This window comes from Clinocottus analis, unplaced genomic scaffold (assembly GCF_023055335.1).
Source record: "Clinocottus analis isolate CAN_PGR_092001 unplaced genomic scaffold, fCliAna1.0.p SCAF_8, whole genome shotgun sequence".
In the NCBI taxonomy this organism is placed as follows: domain Eukaryota; kingdom Metazoa; phylum Chordata; class Actinopteri; order Perciformes; family Cottidae; genus Clinocottus; species Clinocottus analis.
Genome location: NW_027176240.1, coordinates 19,002,135 through 19,026,723, shown reverse-complemented (window position 1 = coordinate 19,026,723; position 24,589 = coordinate 19,002,135). Strand labels below are relative to the sequence as shown.

The following is a 24,589-nucleotide window of genomic DNA, read 5'->3' as shown; positions in this document are numbered from 1 at the left end:
CTGCTGCGAGCTGCTCCATCTCACAAAGCGCTCACAGGCGGTCAGTCTACCAGCAGGCATGCTGCAGGCTCCGCATCCAGATTGAACATTAATCGAACCGGAAAACATTAAAAGCACTTATTGCTTTTGTATAAAATTAATCAATTGCTGTTTTTTTAAACATACATCTTAAAAAGGTAAGCAACAGACTAAACATAGACAAAAGAAGAAGTGGTTTGTCCCGCACAAGGACCCTTACAAAACAATGCACATAGTCTACTAAAAAGTATAGCGAACACTGCCACCAACATTTTCTGTTGCATGCCTGCCTGTGTGAGTGGGACAGCACAGTGTGTGTTTGTTTTTTACTTAAAGTTGCCGGGGTGCTGGCTAAGGGCCAGGTCCAGGGTGTCCAGGGCGTGACGGTGGTGTTTCTGGGCGCTCAGCAGCAGAGTCAGCAGGTGGAGGGACTGCAAGTTGTCCCCAAGGAGGGATAAAGCCGCCTGCAGGGCCTCTATGGCTGCCGATACCTGCCAAACACACACCCATCCTCAGGCATCATATACAATCCACATTGGTTTCTGGTAACTAATGGCTGTTGATTACTACATATATAAACGTTATACCTGGCGTACAAGTGCCAACTGAAGAGCCAAGTACATAGCAATCTGAGCATCCTGGGGGTCTAACGAATGAGCCCTGTGGAGGAGAGATGGTTCACAATGTTTTATCAAAGTTGTTGTTTTTTCCCCAGGAGAGTGCACTTTTTACAATTTGCCACATTGGTTGAAATTAAATATAAAATATTATGAGCAAAACTACAACAGCTGATGAACAAGAGGAGAACAGAAAAACAAGAACCTACTTGCTCAAAGCTCTCAGTGCTTTTTTGTTGAATTCATCGCGATCAACTTTTAGAGTGGCTGTCGAGAGAGAGCAGAACTGAAAGTTTACTCAGCACACCCCTATACAAAAAAAAGTGTTTGTCACGCCCTCCCAAGTTAACCTACAACCAAATCAAGCATATATTCGAGAAATTTGGTGATTTTTTTCAAGCTCTTTCACTTTCTTAATGAGAAATAGATGGGAACGGTGTGGGATCCCGCTATCAGCTGGAATTGGCGTATGAGAGCAATTGGCTTGTAGGGAATGCTCATATGCACTCAAAGCAGGCGCAAGAAAGAATGAAGAAGCTCTGATAACAACAAACGCAGAGGGAAAGCAATTTCATCTTCTTCTCAGGTAGACATTAGTCCTTCATATCTTTACATAGCAAGCAGTTGTTTGCTGCAACATTAATGCTCTGAATCCCGTCTATTGCACCTTTGAGGACTGGTTAACTTCAGCTAATGGCAATTGATCATCAGGGAAAGGTTGTGATCAAGAATCTTTGATTGGGAGAGGAGTCAGGATGGGGAACCACAGTGGAACCTACTGTGGACCCTGTCGTTTTAAGAATTTGAACACATGAACAGTACTGTTGTTTGTTGGTTTGCTTGTCCTTACCATCAGAGGCCTGTAAACTGCAGCAGAGTCCCAGGGACAAGTAGGCTCTAGGTAGAAGTTCACCGGCTTCTTCCCCCATGGACACCACGCTCTGCGACAGAGCCTCGGCCTCCTCAAACTGCACACACCCACAGGCATAAACATGCACTCCAATTAGCTAGCAAAGAACGCTGGTTTTGATCCATGTACTTCTGTGCGCAGGTGAAACACCTAATCATTCTGCTCACGAAAAAAACAATAACCTATAATATGAAAGGCGCACCAGCTAGAGGAAAAAAGCTTTGTAGCACTGTGACACAAGTTTGTCTTGAGGTGTAAAGCAGGGATGTATTGATGGCTGAGCCCCGATGTGAGTTTAGCGTGAGGACGGTCCAAAGCAGACTCAAGGACGACGCAGAGTTTGCTGAAGGACACACACAATCACATACAAACACAAACACACACACACACAAACAAGCTCGTCCACACACACACAGCAGCAGACTAAAAGCGGTGTGTCGCTGAGCCAAGCTGAGGAGAGAAGTGTATCACCCTGTGTGAGGTATGGCGGGCAGGTCAGGTAGGGGGGCAATACCTTTTGATGGCTACAACAGCACAACAGGCCAACTGCTCTTACACCCTCCTCATCCTTTGTTTCCTTCCTTCATCCTCCCCACACATTCAGGCAGTCATTTAAAAAACACAGCCCGTCCACGCACATTTAAGGATGATGGTTTTTTTTCTCGTGAGAACCTTGCATCTGCAAAACATCTCTAAAGGAATTAAAACACCAATAACAATCAACATCTAGGTTTTTCGGATAGCTTTATCTTTTATAGTGGAGCTGCTCTCTGGAATCTCTAAAACAAATGTGAAGGAATTCTAGTTTTGGTTTACAAAAAAAAATGTTACTGGTTAGATAATAGTCTAGAGTAGTCCAGTGGAGCTGATGGTGAATAATGGTGGCCCATTTATGTAATGCCTCACTGCACTATGGCCACAGTGTCTCATTGTGATTAAGGCTGTAAGCTCCTTAGTGTCCCCGGCTGCCATGATCTTCAGCCACCGACAGATGTGCTCTCTCTTCATTTGCCCCTGTTAGCTCCTCTTTTCTAATCTCTGACCTCTCTCTCTATTTTTTTTAAATTAGAATTTTTTCTTAGAATTTTATTAGAATTTTTTTATTCTCTAGAATAATATATATATATATATTTATATATATATATATATATATATATATATATATATATATATATATATATATATATACATACATATATATATATATACATATATATATATATACATACATATATATATATATATATATATATATATATATATATATATATATATATATATATATATAGTATATGTAACCAAGTGGGAAAGGTGTTGTCACCATGGAGCGGTCGTTGGTCTCCGGATTTGAGCGTTGTTGTTGTTTTGAGCGGGTTTTACGCAAGCACGCAAGACACGCATGGCCGACCTTACGTGGTCAAATCGGCCATTTTGCGTGCTTGCGTGAGTCACCCCAAATTTCTGACTATCCGTCAAAGCTACGTGAGCCGTACGCAGCCCGGGAGGCTGCGATTGGTCCGCTAACCGCATCCTCTCCGAGTCTCGTATTTCCGGTTTCATAGCATAATACCGTCATTTTTAAAAGCCGCAGCAGAAACACGAACAATGGATCCCGTCGAAGAACGTTTGGCAGAAGAGGTCCGAAAAGAACTATATCACTATAGCACTATATCAGCTCCAGCTCTACCAACTCGTTTTAGTAGAGCTTTTTTTATTTATTAAATTATAAAAGAGCTATAACTTTGTGATTCTATCTAGACATATTGGACCAAAAAAACAAATCTGTCTGGAGCCGCAACAAGTTAAAAGTCTTATGTAAGCCTTATAATGAAGGCAACACATGCTGTAAGTGTCTATATCAGCCTACTATCAAAATGACTAAGTAGGCCACAAATACATAATGAGCATTCATGATTAAATGTTTATTTTCCCTGCAGCACATCCTGGAGCAACTCTGTCTCCTACAAATTACGTTCCTCCAGAATACGCATTTTCATTTACGTTGACTAGAAACGTATTTTCTCCCTGATTACGTCTGTCTTTGACATATTACAAATACGTTGATTATACGTCTGTGATTGACATACTAAAATATGTGTATAGGCAACGTACTATGCGTATTACAAATACGTTGCTGATACACATATTTTAGTTTAATTGTTTATTACAAATACGAGTGTCTCTGAGTGTCTCAACAGACACTTAGCTCATCTGCTCAATACAAAGCAAACGTGCAGGCAATCCTTCCGCATTGGTAATGAAAGCAAATGATTCGGTCCAAGAACTGTTGAATCCTCTGTTCGCCTCAGCTAGTGTTCTCTTTTTCCCTTTTTCCATGGCCCATGACACATCTGCCGGTTTGTTTGCAACAGCCACCTGCCTGGCTCAATCTTCATTGACAGAAGTGTTGAAATTTTATATTTTTCTACACATTTTTACAGCATCGGAAAACGTTAAAAATGTTTGTCCTTCTACAGAAACCATATTAAAACAAAAAATATATATTTTTTCCCCTCACCTTTTTCCATTTTCATACATTTTAGAAAAAGCTCCAGGGAGCCACGAGGGCAGCGCTAAAGAGCCGCGTGCGGCTCGAGAGCCGCAGGTTGCCGAGCCTCAATCCAGACCAACAGAGAAGGCTTAAAAGGCCCTGACGGCCTGCCACTTGTGATTTCTCAATCTAAATTGTTTTGGTGTGAGTTATCTCGTTTTGGACCGGCCGCAGAGTCGTCTGTCCGTCTTTGCTCCAATATAATGGGACTATATGGCACTCAGCTTGAGGTGCTCAAAGCGCCAAAACTATATTTTAGAAAAACTCAATGGCAAAGTCTCGCAAAGTCACACAAGCGGCTCTGTGAGGTTGTCCTGAGGCGCAGGTGCACTTTTCTAGGGAAAATTAAGCTGATGGGAATGTGATTAGTTCTGCAGGTATTTGGCCATAAACGACGAATTTAAAATGTTGACATAATGATAGTGCTTTATGAAAAGTGAAAAGATGAATGTGTGCACCTAATTCCATAGAAACATTGCCGCTCTTTCATCCAAAGAGCCCTAGACATGGCAAAGAAATGACCAAATACAAGATAAAAGTTCAACCAGTAAACATTATATTTTCTGTCATGAAATTTTATTTGGCACTACAGTAATCATGTGGGTATCCTGATCCTCAGGTCTGGAACCATTCCTTTTTTTATATAGTTTATTTCATTATAAGTATTTCCAGAGAGGTGAAGAGATGAAAGAAAAAGTAAAACCTAATTTTGCAATAATTATTTTCTGCCTCATCATTTTGATCATCTCCTGACCCCCTCAGAATGATCTTGTATCCCTCATTTATGAATGTTTTAATTATTGACAGTTCAAAAGGTATTCCTGCAGCAGGTAGTTTTGGGAAATCTAGAGAAAGAAAAAACATTGCAGCAAGACCACAGCATCATCCCAATCTTAACATCTGTACATGGCTCCGGCACACGGACCTTCACTCTCAATTGCATGTGTATTTGTTTCTAACATATATGTGAATGTTTTGCGCATATTCACCCAGTGCAGTTGACCAATGCAGACTTTAGCAGCCAATAGGGGCAATGAGGGGTCCTCTGGTCTCATCCTGGCACACTCCTTAAATACAGACACAGCACCAACACCCTGAAAGGAACACACACACACACACACACGCAAAACATACACACAAATGTCCCAGAGAAACTGTGATTCATGTGCACAAGCAGCCAGTTTATTACACGGTCACAGAGATAACATGTATTGTGTTTAAGCAAGTACATCAAACACACATCAACTGTCCTTACACAGCTCTAATAGACCCATTTAGACACACAGTCACTTAATGCATCTAGGTCAATCATTAATGGACCACGCGCACATGCGTTTTCACATGCATACATTTGCACAAGTGCGCACACACGCACACAGACAACACCGAGGCAGGCCTCTTCTCCTTCGAGGGAGCAGCCAATTTCTGAAGCTCTCCATTGATCTGAAGTGTCACTTTATCCTGCATCCCAGATAAAAAAAAAATTATTTCGCTACACACACACACACACACACACACACACACACACACACACACACACACACACACACACACACTGAGGGCTGAGGAAGGAAAGAAAGAGAAAGGATTGTAAGCTCGTCTAGCTTCTTTTGAGGAATGGATTTCACATGATTTCTTAAATTAGGAGGAAGTTGCCTGAATAGACAATGCATTTTGTTGAGACTAATAAGGTCATTAAATGCCCTTTTAGTGTACTTTTTTTTGCAATTCATATACAATCTTCATAACCCGTCGGAATCTCCGAGCGGACTGCTCTGTGATCACTACTCTTCGCACACTAGGGCGAAGAAGGAGAGTAGCAGTGTACAGAACTGAGGTGTGGTAGAAGATGGATGTTACCGAAGTGTGTGTTGTAGTGTATAAGGAGCAATGAGCTCACCTTCCCTGCCGCCATGAGTGACAGGCCCAGCTGATGCCAAAGGTGGAACTCGTTGAATGAAAACTTCATGGCTCGCTCCAGACACTGAAATGAAGACACACAAGCACGTTTTAGTGGTTTGATTGATTAAAAAAAGGGACGCTCATATAGAGGTAGAGAGAGTCATAGCCAGGTTAATCTGAATCAAAAGGAAAAACCATGGTTAGGAACGTTAAATGTATTCCCTCATAATTTAGCTGCCAAACTGAATGGCAACTCGTCTTGATCAAATTTTTTAGCTCGAAATGACTGTCAGTCACTGTCGCCCCCCCACTCAATGCTGTTTCAGCAGATAATGACGCGATTGATGTGTGTGTGTGGATGAGCGAGGAATGGTGTGAAGCGCTGCTCAGTCAGCTGTTTTCAGTCATGTGGAACCAGATAAAAAGGTATGCCCAATATGCTGATTAAATAATAGGCTTTTATGTAAAAGGCTGCTGACTGTTTAACATGTAGACAAATAGAGGTCAGTTTGGCTAATTGTTTCCCTGAAAATACTTTCCTCAATGATTTGTTGAATGCACTAAGCTTAGGATCAATAAAACATGCAAGAATTGTTAGATAGCGTGGGCAAGTCAAGAGACACTTGTCAATGTATTGTTATTTTACCTGTTAGAACTATCACACTTGTATGAAGAGGAGACAAAACACTTTCGAGTGCTGGCTACATTGAGGGAGGATTGAGGCACAACAATGCAGAACTTGAATACTGTCTATATTTGTGGCTAATGTTCATCCTTTAATCACAAGGTTGCAGGTTCGAAACTTGTCCTCCTTACATGAGGTTTCTATTTTAAACGCATATCTTTTGCTACATTTACACTGACAGATACGTTTTTACTAGCGGACACCTAACTGTCTCATGAGCTGCAACAGAATCAGCAGCAGTAGTAGAGTTTGGAAATAGGACTCACTTCCTGAAAGTATATGTACTATGCTCAGTTTGCTGCAGCATTTGAGAAATTGGTCATCTGCAGCTTGATACTGTTCATCAGATTCTGTGTGTTTGTTCTGGAAGAGTCTTTGAACATTAAATGTTTTGTTGTTAGCTAATTTCCCGCCACATATCAAGCGTACAGGTCAGCCAGCATCGTTGGCAGTGGAAGCAAATTAATTCGTCCACGCAGAATTAAACGCTTTACTTTTCTTTGTGACTTTTCTTTTTCTTTACCCGTTCATAGTTTAGCGAGGGTGGGGCTTTGTGAATCATTATTAGCCACCTGCAGGGAAAGCTGCTTGCCAGTGACGTAACAGGATGTGATGCACATTTTAGTGAAAGAATTAAAACAATTATTTTAATTTTCAGTGACCCAATATCACCTCAAACTCCTAGATAACAGAAATTCCCTCTTTTTTTCTTTTTTTTTTTGTCAAAGCCTCAGGGAGCTGCAACAAAGGGGCTGAAGAGCCGCATGCGGCTCTGGAAACGCAGGTTGCCGATCCTTAATTAGATCATTAATAAGTACACTTTACAAAGTCGGATTTCAATAGAAGACACTACTTTCTAACCCTACGAGCTTGTATGAAGCTAATAAAGAATAATAGATCCTTGTTTGTAATGTACTATTACCTGAAAAATCCAGGAGCGGGCAGACTCACTACTCGCTCCGACTTTTTTCACTCTGGAGGCTTCCGTGTTCGTGAGAGGTTTTTTAAAGATGTGTCACACTTCTTAAGCAGACATATATGAACATTTTAATGCCCAGCATGCCCAAACCATGGTGTTTAGACATATAGGTTATAACTTTTACATTTTTGAACCGAACGACATAGTTTTTTGACTAAAGCTCCATAGTAATTATCCGATACTTTGATTGTATTGCATATTCTAATTATTTAAGTCAGTATCTTTACAAAGAAAGGTATTTGTAAAGATTGCTTTGTAGTTTGTTGTTCAAGCCTTGAACCATGGCGTTGGAAAAATTTGGGGGCGGCTCACCAAGGAATTTTTGGGAAATCTTGCTTATATCAAGATCAAGAGATCAAGTTGTTTTTACTGTCATATACACAGATAACAGACAGTTATTATATACAATGAAAAGAATATTTTGCTCAGTCCTCCTAACACATAATAACAATAAACTTTAGGTAAAAAAATAAATAATTAAATATTAGGAACAAAATATTAAAGATATAACAGTATTGCAGAAATATATGATAATAGTATTGTTATGATAAATACGATCTCCTGGTTATATGTTTTGGAAACAGGGGAAGGCTGCTCCTGAGATGTACTGTGCAGTTTTTATTACACGCTGGAGTGCCTTCCTGTCCTGGGCAGTGCTTTTTCCATACCACACTGTGATTGAGCTGGTAAGGACGCTCTTTACCGTACATCTGTAAAAGTTGTTAAGAATTTTGGGTGGCATGGCAAATTTCCTCAGCCTTAGGAAATACAGTCGCCGCTGGGCCTTTTTAATGTTCTGCGATGTGTTATGAGACCACGTGAGGTCCTTGCTAATCTGCGTTTCGAGTAATTTAAAGGTTTACTTTTCACCCCTTCCACCTCTGTCCCACCTATGCAAAGTGGTGTGTGCTGCACCCTCTTCCACCTTGGGTCGATTGTCAACACCTTGGTAAATGGTAAATGGACCTGTATAGCGCTTTTCTAGTCTTCCGACCACTCAAAGCACTTTTATACTACGAGACATCATTCACCCATTCACACCCATTCACACACTGATGGGAGCCACCATGCAAGGTGCCATCAGTATAGTCAACCATTCATACACATTCATACTCCGTAGGTGCAGCTGCGGGAGCAATTTAGGATTAAGTGTCTTGCTCAAGGACACATCGACATGGGCTAGCGGAGCCAGGGATCGAACCACTGATCCTCTGATTGAAAGACGACCCCGCTCACCAGTGAGCCACAGTCGCCCACAATCTTCTTGGTCTGATCTTGGTCTTGTCTGCATTCAAGGAGAGATTATTATCCCGACACCAGGCCACAAGTTACTCTTCTGTTTCTTCTGTACGCCGTCTCAGCCCCACCAGTGATCATTCCAATGACCGTCGTATCATCCGCAAACTTATTGATGCTGGTGTTTTCCTGGGAGGTCGCACAGTTGTATGTGAAGAGGGTGTACAGGATCATAACCATGAACACGAGCATATCATGCTGGATGTTCATAGTTATGATCAAGATACAATTACAAAAGTGTATTTTTCTTTTAAATATACACTTTTTTCACCAATAAATTATATAAAACACAAGTATTAGAACTAATTTGGGGGTTAATAGTCATATTATAACATTTTTTACATCATAATACCGATTTTGTTTGACCTCCAACTGAAATTAGATATTAGAACCAGACCTTGCTGCAGACACCTGATGAATTGATTGATGCTTCAGTAAATCTGTAATCAATCACGGTGAATCTTATTCTTCACATCAGAGATGGATGGCACTGACCAGCTGACATCTGATTCTTAATAAATGGCCCATACTGGCCTCATATATCAGCAAACTGATCCACTGGTCCGTGTGAGTGTGAGCTTCCGTGTAAGATGACTGATGCTATCTATGAATCAGTCAGACAGGTGTACAAACCTAATTTTAGCAGACCCCTCTCGCCTCTGCCTCCTTACCTTCCTACATAGGGGTAGAGGTCACATTCGGGGGTGGGAGTGAAATGGAGGAGAAATTTGGAGTGAGATACTGTAAGAAAAAAATGGAGGAAGAAGCATAAAAAGAGACCTAATCCCCTTGCTCAAAGTGTTAAGGACATTCATTAAAAAGTTTGGCAAAAGCAAAGCTCTCGCTAACACATCTCATAACACATCTCATCTCTTTTGCTTCCATCCCCTCAGATCTCCACCTAGGTCTGTGTGTGTGTGTGTGTGTGTGTGTCCGTGCGTGCGTGCGTGCGTGCGTGTGTGCGTGCGTGCGTGCGTGCGTGCGTGCGTGCGTGCGTGCGTGCGTGCGTGCGTGCGTGCGTGTGTGTGTGTGTGTGTGTGTCAGCTCACCTCAGAAAGCATGCTGTACTGCCCCCTCCTGGCCATGCCGATGGTGAGCAGATCATAGACAGAGGTGGCATCCTGCAGGCTGGCCTTACGAGCCTCGTACTGGTCTGGCAGACGACTGATCACCGCCTCACCGCTGGCCTGAGTAGACAGAGATGCACAGTGTGGAAAGAGTTGGAGGAAAACTAAGGAAGGGAAAGGAGGTGATACTGATGGTCTCGACAGAGAGGTCTAGTCTGTGTTTCGAAAGCAAAAAGGCTGAGAGCGTGGAGTGTAAGGTAAATGCTGAAGAAGGCGGAAGGGAGTGTATGTGTGTGTGTGTGTCTCACCATGAACTCTGTGATGAGCAGCAGCAAAACAGACTCCTCCACCACGTCCTGAGGACAGAAGCAACTGCCAGGACACAAGAAACAGGAAATAGAACCAATAACAGGAATTTGATCTCACTCACACACACATACACAAACACACACACACACACACACACACACACACACGGCTTGTCCACAGGTAGATTTCCAGATTGACGGGAGTGTCCAGTTTCTGTCTCACTTGTGGTGCTGTAACACAACACAGGCCACACTGGGTGTATCGCTAAACAGCACTCTCTCAGATGTCACACACACACACACACACACACACACACACACACACACACACACACACACACACATTCACACACACAATCACACAGGCTCCTTCATCTCTACCTCTCCCACCCGTCTCATTCATCAATTTCGTTGCTTCTCCTCCATCTCCGGTCTGCTCCGTGTCCTAATAAAGAACACGTTTACCAGACACCGGTGTGGCATTTTCAAAAGAGAAAACTGATGACAAAAGCCATGAACAATGCTCAATTACTCTGCTCAGGGTGAAGTATCCTGTTCCTCCTCTCCTTCTAATCTAAGACATAGATTTAGATCTGTGGGCAGGATTACTCATAGGGTGGTGACTAAGAATGACTGGTTGGGCCGAGGCAAAGAGCGCAGGAAGAGATCCTGCTTTTCCTTCTTTGCAGGGAGCAAAGAGGGAAATGCAGAAGGCAAAAAATAATTGATAGAATTCAGTGTGCCAAAGCAGATAACCAGTTTGTCATGTCAAGACTGCACCATGCATTGTTTTCTCTTATGTTATAGTATGTCACTTTAATATCTTGATACGACACGCTATGTTCTGTCGTTGTGCTATTCTACATTGCACATACTTATGTGTGTATACTGTTGTGTTAATGTTATGTTAAATTATGCTGGTGTATTAAGTAGGGCTGCAACTAACGATTATTTTAATAATTGATTAATCGGTCGATTATTTTTTCGATTAATCAGATCAAAAAAACATTTTAAAGCATTAATTTGCAACCTTTTATTACAAAAACAGAACTAACAATGCAAATTCACAATGCAACAAATCTTAACAATGAAGAATTTATTAAAAAAAATAAAGAAATACAAATCAGAAAACTTAACAGGATTTGTCAGAACTTGTTCTCTACACTCACAGACATGCACACTCACAGACGCACACACTCACACACATGCGCACACGCTCACACACATGCAGACACACACACACACACACACACACACACACACACGCTCACAGACATGCACGCTCTCACAGACACACACACATGCACAGACACACACACACGCACAGACACACACACACACTCACAGACATGCACACTTACAGAAACACACGCACACTCACAAACATGCACACTCACAGACGTACACACTCAGAACTCAAAGAACAAGTGATGATATTCCAGAAGTAACCACTCAATGTATCAACGGATAACTTACGGACTGCACTTCACCTGAACAAAGGTTGGTTATTAGATATCGAACTACAAATCCCAGCAACACTTCCTCTGCATGAAGCCACATTATATCTGACTGTTGAACGCAGGTCTGCGTTCTGCACCTCACATGAGATATTTACGTGTTGCTTTATTGAAGCCTCCGCGGTATTTTAAAATGAAGACGTCATCTAACCTGTTGCACTCCGCTTCACTCAACTGTTTTGTTCAATACTCAAACATCTCCGCGACTTATTGAGTGGTGTAATAATCGCGCGACACAAGGAATCGATAATGAAATTCGTTGCCAACTTTTTTAATAATCGATTTTATCGATTCGTTGTTGCAGCCCTAGATCAAGTCCTGTTATTATCTTGTCACATGTTAACTTGCTATGTTATGTCATGTCATGTTATCTTGTCATGTTTTCTTGGCATGTTATTATCTTGTATCTTGTATCATATTCTGTAATGGTTTTTTTTTATGTCATATTTTCTTATCATGTTATTTCGTTATATTACGTAATGTTTTCTTTTTATGTAATTGTATCTATTCATGTTGTGTTAGCTTTTCTTGTCATGCCATATTGTCTTTTCTTGTCATTTTATCATTTTATCTTGTCATGTCATGTAATCTTGTTATGTCATATCATCTGTTTATGTTATGTTATGCCATGGTGTGTTCTGCTAATTTTTATTGTGCTTTTTCATTATTATATTATGTTTTCATCAGATTCAACACGTGAAGAGACACACAGGCTGTGGCTGTGTCACTTAACTTCTGCCGGGTTTAGCAGCGATAGAGAAAGGGTTTAGCTAGTCAAGATATTCAAGGCGTTTCAAACACAGCTGCTCGGCCCCAAAACAGGTGAGTAAAGGGTAATTAAGGTAACTACTACAGAAAGAATTTAAGAAAACCACTAAAAGATGTTTTATCATTCTTACTCTAGTTGTATCACTCAATGTTTATTTTCTTATTGTGGAGAATATTATTTGTCAAAGTAGTACTTTAGGTTTAGGTGCAAGATAATAATATCAAGTCCTTGTCCAATTCAAATACATATTTTTCTTTTTCTCTATCATATTTGTTTCTCTTCATTACTGTACTTGTAAGTATTTATGATAATAATTTAAATATGAACCGTAATGACAATTAGGATTGTATTGGCCCATGCATATAAGTGTGGCATTTAAATTCTTCAGATCTAAACTACACTGATAAGAGGTGGAGAAGTGTGTGAGATAATTTGGGTGAGCAGGGATTCCTTAACTTGAATGACCTGATGTAAACTGGTAGCCTGTGAGCAAAGTCGCTTCCCTTACTTCCCATATGAAAGGACATACTTTTACTATGTGAAGACGTGACTCCAAGTTTTTTGTAAAAAAATTGATATACATTGGCTGAAAAGTGCAACTTCAACAAAAGGAAATTTACTCCTAGAGATAACAGCTTTGGGTACAATGGTGAAATAACAAAGAAGTAACAAAACACAATCCTAGGAAGCCTTCTTAAATTTTGAACTCAGGCAAAGCAATTGCACTTAGAACACTGACAGTTGGATGTTATTGATAATTAACAACAACAACAACAACAACAGGTTGTGACATGAAACTAACGAACCCGTCAGTGCTGTAACGTTGCGGTGGTTTAACAGTGGGGTAGATGGCGTCTTTGGAGGCGGCAGCTCCCTCTCTGTGGAGCCAGGCAGAGGGTGGGGGGCCCAGCGGGGGCCAGTAGCTGTCCTCACTCACGGAGCTCAGCAGCACCTCTGCGAGCTTCCTCGTTGCAGACTAAGAGGAAAGTACAATGTATTAATGTAACACTGGGAATGAGCATAAAGAGGAGATAATAACACAAATATGCTATAGTAATACTGTGGAATCAGAGTATTATTGAAGCATTACATTATATTATTGCAGCACCACACTAGTATTATTGCAGCACCACACTAGTATTTACTAGTCAGTATTTGCGAAGTAAATATATACTGGAGGAATGTCTCAGATGTCAGAGAATGAGGACACTCACCCTCTTGCATGCACTGTTGCGTGTTAGCAACATTAGCTGCTAACAGCAATTTTTTACTTTTCACTTTTAAATGGGTAAATTTAAGTTCCACCATAGTTTATGTGGATTTATTATTAGCTACCAATGTATTTGTGAATGTGCTGATACACTGAATCACGAATGCTTGGCAGCTATAGTGATGCAAAGTACAGCAACTATGCAACTATTTGCAGCAAGGCCGAGCTCCACCTTGTGGCATTGGCACCACGGTAGCGTGTGGCAGGCGTCAGCCAGGTGTCAGGACACTCTGCCCCCCTAGTGGTGGCACCTCTCTGACTACTGGTGGCAAGTCTCTGACAAGTCGTGGTACTCCTGTAATAACTACTGGCACTGGCACCTACCAACACCTAACTACATATAAGGATAGAACAAGTGGAGATATTATTCGACTTGTATTTAAAAACGTTATGATAAATGTTTTAAGTTGTATTAAAAAAGATGGTTTACTTTCATTATTTTAGCCGATTGTTGTAAATTGGCTAAAATCTTTTGGAAAGAGTATATTTTGTTCCTTATTGTTTCAAAAACAGTGAAATCATACTTAAATAAAAGTAATGATATGGATGTATACAGAGAATGGGGGCTCAACTAAAATCATAAATATGACTTACGTAGCTGACCTGTGTAACAACAATGGGTGTTCCCAGGAAATGTGGCTCCACCCACTCAGCTTGGTAGCTTATTTTTTTAATTTGTATTCTTTATTCAACAATTGCACATGTACAATTTCATAACGTGTCAATAAGAGACAGCAAAATACAATTAAACTAACATGCCAGGGGTACCGTTCGCTTGCCGATGTCCTGGCAACGCCTACCACAGACTTGCCACAGACTTGCCGCTGTCCTGGCACCTATTTGACGCCTGCCACAGAATTGCCACACTTTTGCCACGGCCAGTAATAGCACTCACTGTCTCTCACTATTTGTGTGTGTTTGTGTGTGGGCAAAACCTCACCTTTCTGAAGCTCTGAGATCCTCGTGACTCCACCACCCTGAGCACCCTACGCAGCTGGTGAGCACCCTGCGCCAGATGACTAACACAAAAAACACACACACACAAATGCACAGTGGACTATGGAGGACTTAAATTGACTTAAGCATAAATAAATAAATGCATGAATAAATATAGGAATAAATAATAATAGGAATAATTTGTCATCAAGTTCAGCTTTACAATGTACAAATTGTTAAATCTTGATCTTTATGCGCATTTGTAAATCTTTATGCGCATTTGTAAATCTTTGTGCACATTTGTGAATCTTTGTGCGCATTTGTGAATGTATTAAGACTGTCCTGACCCCACAGGAGTGAGCTGCTTTTTGTCCGGTGGGACAAAAAGCTCGGGACCAGGTTATGGTGATTTTTCTAAACTTGCTTTGAAAACCCGAAAAGCCTGAACTACGTCATCTTATCCTCACAATTGTCCAGCTAACTCAGTAAACCAGGTAAGAAAAACAAGACCCTGGTCTGACAGAATATCTGCCAGCAGCCGCTGGGGTTGAAGCCATGAGTGGTGCTCGCCTACAGCTTTTTGACTTCATCTACATGGCCATGTGTTAGGGATTGGTTGCTTCTGTCTTGCTCCCCTACTGACCAATCTTGTTTAACAATGAGCTCCAGCCTATTTGCATATAATGACATAGAAATAAATAAATTAAGAAATATGTGTGGACACATAAATACAGACATAGATAAATGAAGAAATAAAGAAATGTAGAAATAAATTAATTTAATGATGTCCTGTTTAGGTATAACTTATATTTATATATTCCTGTATTTATTTATTTATACATGTATTTGTTTATTTATTTATTACTGTATTTATCGATACATTTATTCAAGCTTTTATTTATTTATTCCTGTATTTATTCATGCATTTATTTATTTATTTATACTTCATACATTTTAAGTCCTCCATAGTGGGCGTGCATCTTCATAGGTTGTGAAGGTGCAACATTGAGGCTGTGAGCAATGTCACTGATATTCTTACTGTATCAGCCTGCAAGTGAAGTTCTAAGTGACTGCAGCAATATACTCACTTGTTAGTGCTCCTCATATTTTGTCCGCTCTATTTGTGGAGAATTGTTTGAACAAAACAGCAGTTACACAGTTTTGAGAAAAACTGATCGTTACAACCTTTATGAGTGAGGAGTTGTTTCAGGACTGTTGTATCATACTTCATTTTTTTTTGCTGGGTGTTCGTATTAAGCTGGATATTGACTATTTAGTATGCTAGAAAAAGACGCAGTATGTCTCAAAACATAATATGTCAAAAGCAGCCAGGATCTGGCTCTTCTGAACCTCAATCTTCAGAAAATATGAGAGGGTCAAAATTTAGGACAGAATGTTAGGTAAGAAAGTAATAAAATTAATATATAATTGCGTGTAAATACAAACTATCATGAATGCAACCATGCTTACTTTGTAAGGGTAGCTGCAGTTTGAACACAAAGTAAGAAAGAAATAGTATGCCATTTACAACGACGTGTGAGTGTGTGACAGGCTATGCTTGGCTTTTCCGAGTCCTAGGGCAACACTGACACCTGTTGGTTATCAATAAAAATGGAGCTCTGCTGCACTGAGGACGAGTGGGACTTCAGTGCTACTCCTAGACTTCTTCTCCCCCTCTCCTTTCTCTCTAAGACAGTCAGAGGAAAAAAGCTTAAGGTTCCCTTTATTACAGTCAAGATGGAATAAGCAAAGACTGCAGCTGTTAACCATAGCGTAACACCGTTGACGTAATGTAGATACATTTGGAATTCATCAACTATATAACAAAAATCTATTTGAAGAGATGTTTTCTTTTACTGCCTCTTACCCAGATTAAAAACATATAGTTTGGTAGATATATACGTTTCACTTTTTTTTGTTGCCAGACATTAAAGGTCACGTTAAAAGTATGTGGAAATAAAGAGGTTGTTAAAAGTGACAGAAAGTACAGCTGGTTCACAGAGCAGTGCTGTCCAGTGCTGTGTGAGTATTGCGTGGAGAAGTGTGTTGTGTGGACTCACCCCCTCTGCAGCAAACAAAGATATGCGCCCTGTAAGGAAGCCTGCAGGAAGTAGCCCAGGTCCACGTGCCCAGATGGAGGAGGAAGACTGGCTTTGGCTGTCTTAGTGTGAGGTGTTGTTGATGTCTGAAAATACACACAACACCAACGTTTTTATTTATTACCTCTAAAACTTAAAGTAGATTCAAATGCTTTAAATATATGTGTGTGTGTGTGTGTGTGTGTGTGTGTGTGTGTGTGTGTGTGTGTGTGTGTGTGTGTGTGTGTGTGTGTGTGTTTATATATATGAAGAAAGAAAATACTCACTATGCAGAATTATTACACATATGGATTATTACTATTGATGCATCAACATTCTTGTCTTGGTTGAGGTGGAGCTAATTATAAATAAACTCTATTTTTTTGGGCAGTTTGATCTGTAACAATAGATCATATTTCATAAACTGTCACATCATATATGATGTATGAAGTAAAGTAGAACTATAAAGTCGCACAAAGTGGAAGTGGAAGTACAAGTACCTTTAACGTACTACTTTACACAATTGGTACACAGAACCAGTACATTTTACTAACTACTAAAAACGTGTGTAGGAAAATGTTAAAGAACTAAACCTATTTCGTTGAACCTATTAAAACAAGTAAAATGCTTAATGAAACAGTGATGTGAATAAAAAAATTAAAATAAAACTAACAAACAATAATTTCAAGTTTAACACAGACAATCTCCTCTGACAGAAAGCTGTGCTGCATCCACGCAGACAAACAAAGATATTTATATCGTCAGCGCTATATAACCATATAATAATATCGACCATGCCTGCTCTAAATGTATGAAAAAGCAACCTTATCGAGCTCCTGCAGGTAAGACAGAGAGGCGTCACAGGCCCGGAGGTAGCAGGACAGACTCTCCTCCTCCCTCTCGGACAGACGGACACGGGACACGGCAGAAACTATCTGTTGGTCCAGAGACAGACCTGAGACACAAGGAGAGACAATGGGCAACTTCACCACAAGGCCACCAAACTAGGAACACTGGGAACACTTTGCAAGCAGGTAATGCATGATATACAGAACACCATATGTACAATATACTTTACAATATAAAAAATTTAATTGTCACTTCCTATTAGTTTGAAGTTTGCGCAAACTAAAATATTTTTTCAACTGTATTTGTGCATAAATGTGATTGTTGGATAGAAAAAGACATATTTCAGTCCAAAGTTCATAAATATTCTGAAATAAATAAATAAATTATGTTGCATATGTTTTTTTACAAGACAAGACGCATGACATAAACGGTGAAATCTAATTTTTGTTATTATAATTTTTTTAGAGATTTGTTTTTTTGTTGTTATTAATATTTTTGCATGACAAGAAAAGTTGCTAAAAGCTAAAGGAGATTATTAATGAGAGTATGTCAATGGAAATGTGCCCAAAACCCGATGTATCAACAGAAACACATGAGAACAGTCCTAACGCCCATACACCGAGTGAAACTATATAAAAATGTTTATTGTACTCAAAGTCACAATAAGTAGAAAGTTTCTAAAAAACAATTAATAAACTCAAAAAAAGAATCCCTTTTCAATGCCGGATCGTGTTTATTTTTTGTGTGTATGCTCCAGATGTCTCTGGGCGTCAACCTCTATAAAAAGGTAGAAACTACGTGCCGGAATGTGAGCATGCATTTGTTAGGAAGTAAGGAAAATGGCGAACACGGCACCAAAAAGATTAAAAACAGAGCGAACACCAAAACGGACAAAGCTCTTTCCAAAGCAAGAGTGAACCCGCTGGTTACCTTTCGGTAAATCAAAAACCTAGTTGTTCAAGGGTCACTGACATCTGTCCATTCATACTGGTGTTTAACAGCTCATTTTATGCAGACTGCCTTTCGTCAGTCGGTCCACCTCACACTTCCAGTAACTGTACACATTGTGGTTTTAGGTCTGTGATAACTCATAACAAGCGGGATTGGGAATGGGACCATCGGGGAAATGTATGAAGAGAGCTGTTCGGTCTTGCCCATGGGGTTTTTCAGGGAAACATGCAGGTTGGAGATCTGCTGTAAATGTAAACTGTGCAGCACAATAGTGGGTGTCAAAATAATCTGAAATTCTCGTGACATGTAACACAAGGCTCCTGCATATTCTTAAATTCAGTGTTTCCCATGAGAATGCATTTATTCTCTTCAAGCCTAACAAACATCTTACTCGTACAAATTTGACAACTTTGAAACCTATATATTTTATTGATACTGGTGTTGTTAATTTCCAAAATGAATTAAATTCTGAAATGATGATCTGCCGCTTCCTGTCATTGCTACTTTGCCCGGTCTAATTTCCTACCATTGGTCTGTGTCAAACATCTGAGCTCAGTTTTTTTCTTTCATGTTGTAAAAGTCAGTGGCAGTTCATCATTTTCAAGTAATGACGTTGCAGGTAGTTAAAATTTGTAATGCTTTTTTAGGGGCGATTTGGGACCTGTAAGCACAAGCTTGAAACACTACTTTGACATATTATCACTTATACTATGTTATTTAGACATTGAGCACAAATGGAGTAACGCTAGTATTAATTTCCATTGTTCCTGGCCAACAACAAAGAGATAAGTTAAATTAACTCTTCTTTTTGCTCTGTTTTCGGTTTCTACCTTCAAATCCCAAAATGATGAATCAGGCTCTTTAGCTGCGCAATGCTCTACTATGTTCACCAGCTAGTCTCTCACTCTGTCTGCTGTCTATTGCTGAGCATGTAGCATAGCCCGTTCAGCAAAGCTATTTGGTTTTGGTTTGGTCATTTTTTGTGGGTTTGTCACTATGTATACTCTAATTCACTGCTTTCTAGTGTTTCTGTGTTTTGTGTTTTTTTTGTTTAATGTGACAATCTTGGCAGATCTCAGCAACTAAATGTTTTCGAGATCAAGTAGACTATAAATATCAATTATAATGATGGGGGAAAAAAGACTATTGAAGTATTGAACCCAAGTAGGAAAATAAATGTAATATCCCCTAAATTCCCTCAGAGGTGTCAGGTACCTTTAATGACAAAGGCCTCGGCCAGCAGGCGGAGGTGGTAGGTTGGTTGCTCGTCTTGTGTCAGCTCCTCCAGTCCCACCCTGGCGCACATTCCCTGGGCGTCCCGGTAGCGACCCTGCACATAATGCACTTTGGCCATCAGTAGCAGAGCCTCGTTCAGGTACCTGGGCTGGAAAACGAAAGAAAATTAAAGGGTTTGGCAATAATGGACAGAAAAGACGATACAAGCCTCCTGTACTCTGTTCCCACTTTCAGTACTCCATTTATTTAATTGTATATGACTGACTGTGAGGCGGCCTCGGCTGAGTATAGTGTTGAGGTGGCCTTTGGCCCGGCTCAGTCTGGGCTGTGTCTTCTCCATCAGAGGCGTGGAGCTCCGTAATAGGTCCATGTTGTCCTGCAGACACTCCTCCAGCAGCGCCTCCGCCATCAGCAGCGTCCCATAGTCATCTAGTGAGTGGGATTGAGAAGTTGAGTTTTTTTGGAGTGTGGGTCTGACCTCTTGGAAGAAAAGGTCATATGTTTCTGTAGCCAAAGCCAACCTCATTCGGGTCCATTAAAAACAAAGCATTTCCAACCAGTTGTCTCTCTAAATAAATAGACATATTTAGAAGCTAAAGTTTCCATTTCACTCATACTTTCCTTTAATAGCTTTAACATTGCAATAATATGATAAGCATTCACGTCCACCTCCACTAAAGATATCAAACTTCACTTTTACAATAAACCATTCTGTTCAGACAGGGTTTTCAGAGTCCAAAAGTAAACCGTGTGGGGTCCAATACAGAGCTTAAGCATTCAGGTGAACAGAAACATTTGAAGGCTGATTGATACACCCAGCAGGTTGTGTAAATCACACTCAACAAGGTGTGTAAATTAACAACTGTTTATTTACACGTTAGCTGTATGAACTTGAAAGATGATGCTCTGTCAGTGCCGTATTTTCCCTGAAGGTTTGCAACTTAGTTCTCCTACATTTTGGTACACAAGTAAAGTGTGAGTTTGTTGCAACCTGCAGCCGCACCACTAGATGCTGTCAGGTCCTACCCTAGAGAGCCTTTAATCCATTTATAGTCTGAAATGTGGAGAAAAATGTGTCCAGGGTTTTGGCCAGGATTTTTCAATACCTAGATCAAGAATTTCCTCATTTGCAAGTTTTTGGTGAAAAAAAAGTTAAATCTGGGGATATAAAAAAATAAAAAAAGCAAACTTTTTATTGAGTTTGTTCTTAAATTAGTTTGTCTGTAGATTTCCTTTCCCTTTGCATTATTTGTATTTAAATTTAAAGCTACCCTGTGGAGTTGTATCTGTGGTGGAGTTCAGCTCATGAGATCATCACTGACCTCCTGAATAACTTCTTCCTGTAAACACAACGCCTATTACATAACAGGTTAACATTAAATGTCACTAAGTCCATTACAACGTTGTTTTTTGTCGCTGGAGAATCAGAGGGATTTTTTTTACAACTAAGTTGAATTCCTCATTACATAGCCGGGATGTTCCTCTTTAATCTAATATAAAACTATGTCCCCCTGTACCTCCCATGCACATATAAATCAGCTAGTGTGAGCCATGCATGCACAAAAGTAATACACTTCCGTGCGTGTGCAGATAACAGTGGACGAGTCACGAGTCACCTGAACCCATATTTACTCTGCTAAGATGAGAAGGTGGAGGCAGATGCATTAGCGACTTAGCAATGCTTCATGAGGCGCACAGTGATAAGTGTGTTTGCATTTGTTTGAGCACATGCAGCGCATGGAATGATTTCAAGGGTAAAGGCAGGCAGTGAATAGCAAGTCCGGTAAAGTTGGAGTTACTGTGAAGCTATTGACTAATAATAATAATTGTTATTATTAATTATAATTAATAATGACTCTTAAAAATCACATTTCTCCAAAAGAAATGACTTTAGAAATACCATTTCTCCAAAAAACAACAACTGTAGTACAACAACGGGGAGCCCATCGATGCTGAAAATGGATTGTGTCATTCTACACCTTACTATAGTGAAGCTATTGAATATTATTTGCAATAAATATTAATAATAATTAATAAAAAAACATCTAGAAATGACATTCCTCGAGAAATAACAACTGTAGTACAACAAGGGGGAGCCCATTGATGCTGAAAATTAATTGTGTCATTCTACACCTTACTACAGTGAAGTTAATAATAATTCTTAAAAATGACATTTCTCCAAAATAACAACTGTAGTACAACAAAGGGGAGTCCATCCATGTATAAAATGAGTTTGATAATGCTACGATTTATAACAGAGAAATTATTGAAAATGTTTGTAGTAGTTTGGGCATTGCACTTTGCAGACGGTCCCTGCGCCCCTGTGCGCACTCGTCACACAGCCGTCTGCTCATAGAGACCAATGTTATTTGTCCAGCTCGGAGAACGACCCGTTTATGAAAAATGAAGGTTGTAGCTTGTTGTCTGCATCACTATGATTGCAGAGAGGTGTGGTTTGTGTTTTAACACCTTTAGAGAAAGAGTTATTGATCGACAAGTCCAAATCTGTGAATCTCTTTCCAACTTTACCGGACTCAAACAGCAGTGGTAAACCTGGTTATTATAAGAAATATATAGCATGGCGGGTTGGAGTGGCAATGTAATAACGTTTCGATCACACAAACTCTTTTCATGTGTGGCACTCAATGTCACTGTAAGTTTTCAGTGTAGTAAACTGAAAACTTCCAGTGACATTTTATTTTTGGTGCCTTCTGGCAACCCCTCGCTGATCCCTTGTGATGCCTCTTTTTATTCTCATACATGTGCTAGGGAAACCTTTAACCACTCTATCGTGTTGAGAGTCCAATGTCCAACTTGTGTACTGTACGACCCATGCAGGACAAAAAACATAACAATCCTTTGACAAACGTGTGCCTCACTTAAAACTTTGCCTTTTCACATATCAGTTGAAGAAATCTACAAAAATTGAGACACAAAAGCTCTTTATTTTTAAAGTAATCTTTTAAAGTCTCTGATGTTTTTTCACAGTTATGTTTTTGTTTGTTTCCTGTACATAAGTTGGTTAAAAATTTACAATAAAAAAACAGTCATGGAAGCAACAGGAGATAACTTTGAACCCCAGCAGGTGCATAGCACTCACCGTCCTCGTGGATCCGAGCAACCTTCATCTGGTCAACTATCATCGGCATCTTGTCCCACTGGCACTCGGCCCGGTAGCGCTCGAGCTCCGCTTCCAGGCGCACTTGGGTGAAGGAGATCCGCGATGCCATCGGTGTTCTCTCCCGGTGGTGACTGAACTCCCCGGACACGATGGGAGTAACCGCGCACTGCCAAGAGAAATAAATGTGTAATCTTTGAGTGCGCCGAGCAGGAGAGGAGGAGGGGTGTGGGTGCCGGCACAAAAACTCATCAAGCGCAAAATCCACAGCGCAAGCTGTTTTAAATATGAGAATGCTTCATTAGGTTATTATAAGACTCATTCTTTAATAAGTTATACAATAGGCATACGTCTTAATTTAACAAGGAAACCTTTGCAGAAAGTAAACATGGCCTATGTGAATCCTCTTACCTTGTTACACTTCAATGTCATCTCGCAACGCTTCACAATGCGTATACTTTTTATTACAGTTCTATTATGCACCGGTGACTCCCGTTAGTGACGGTGTAATTTGTTGAAAACGAGCTCGGCATTTTGAGAGGGCTTGAGCTTCAGCTTTCCGAGGTAAAAGGAAAGCATGTCCTCTAGCCACGTCTTTAATTTTTCCCGTTAACACTTTAACTGGATCAGGTGTGGTTTACGAAAGGGGATTATGCGAGGAAAGCTTCAGGCTATTCGTCTACAGCAAAGTGCAGAACGTGGATACAATATGCTGTGTTTTTCTCTCTCCCCCTTTAATAGCGTTCATTTAAAAAACGAGATCATTGGAGAAAAACAATTTAAAATTGCTTGGCTTATTGCTCCCTGATCCGGGTTCAGCAGCACTGGCAGGCTGACGCTGGCTGGCCCATTAGAACATAATACATTTGTCAGCTTGCTTCAGGTCGCACAAACCAGCGATCCTTAATAGAAAATAAAGTTGTGAACAAGTTGAAGGATAAAGGGGAACATCCACATCAGCATTTTGACCAACAATTAACATTTTACTTATCATCCACAGCACAGGGTGTAATGTACGGGGAAGGTAGGGGTCACTGCCTACTGAGGGGTTTAAATGAGAGTCTATATTCAGCTACTTTATGACATGACAAAAAAAAAACCTCAAGCCTTCTGAACAAAGATTTAGCAGCGTCATTTTCTCTCTGGAAAGTTGACATTTGCTTGACACAAATCGACGCTTCTCCTTTCCCCCTCAGTTAGCTACACAACAGCGTGTTCCCGTACTGTTAATCTGACAGCTGACCGGCTGTCAATGGGCTACCCTCCCCCTCTCTTAATGACGTCACCTCAAAGGTTTAGTCTATATCAAGATGTGGAACCGCACTCTGAAATATATAGACCCAAATGTAAAATGCTCACAAATGATATTGCGAAAATGCCAATATTTTGTCAAATAACCCAAATGTTAGTTTACATCACGGATTTACTCAAATCATTTTACAATCTTGCGTACGGCAATTGTGCAAGTAATAAAAGGTCTTTATAGGTCATAGGTGGTATAGCTCTAATCGTATCGTACTGTAACTTCAACC

General features: G+C 40.2%; 1 protein-coding gene across 1 annotated transcript in view; it reads right to left on the bottom strand.

Annotated features, from left to right (window-relative positions):
* Window positions 1-24,214, bottom strand: part of ttc7a (tetratricopeptide repeat domain 7A) — a 45,763-nt gene extending 21,549 nt beyond the window's left edge. Inside the window, exons 1-16 of the mRNA XM_068568469.1 lie at window positions 24,158-24,214; window positions 23,040-23,226; window positions 20,205-20,368; window positions 19,919-20,087; window positions 17,728-17,858; window positions 16,886-17,010; window positions 14,830-14,908; window positions 13,426-13,595; window positions 10,334-10,397; window positions 10,008-10,145; window positions 5,997-6,080; window positions 5,086-5,190; window positions 1,486-1,603; window positions 845-902; window positions 606-678; window positions 349-509 (exon numbers count right to left, since the gene is read on the bottom strand). Of these exons, the coding sequence (XP_068424570.1) occupies window positions 349-509; window positions 606-678; window positions 845-902; window positions 1,486-1,603; window positions 5,086-5,190; window positions 5,997-6,080; window positions 10,008-10,145; window positions 10,334-10,397; window positions 13,426-13,595; window positions 14,830-14,908; window positions 16,886-17,010; window positions 17,728-17,858; window positions 19,919-20,087; window positions 20,205-20,368; window positions 23,040-23,226; window positions 24,158-24,214 (1,883 nt within the window). The remainder of the gene's footprint in view (window positions 1-348; window positions 510-605; window positions 679-844; window positions 903-1,485; window positions 1,604-5,085; window positions 5,191-5,996; window positions 6,081-10,007; window positions 10,146-10,333; window positions 10,398-13,425; window positions 13,596-14,829; window positions 14,909-16,885; window positions 17,011-17,727; window positions 17,859-19,918; window positions 20,088-20,204; window positions 20,369-23,039; window positions 23,227-24,157) is intronic.
* Between the last annotated feature and the right edge of the window lie 375 nt (window positions 24,215-24,589).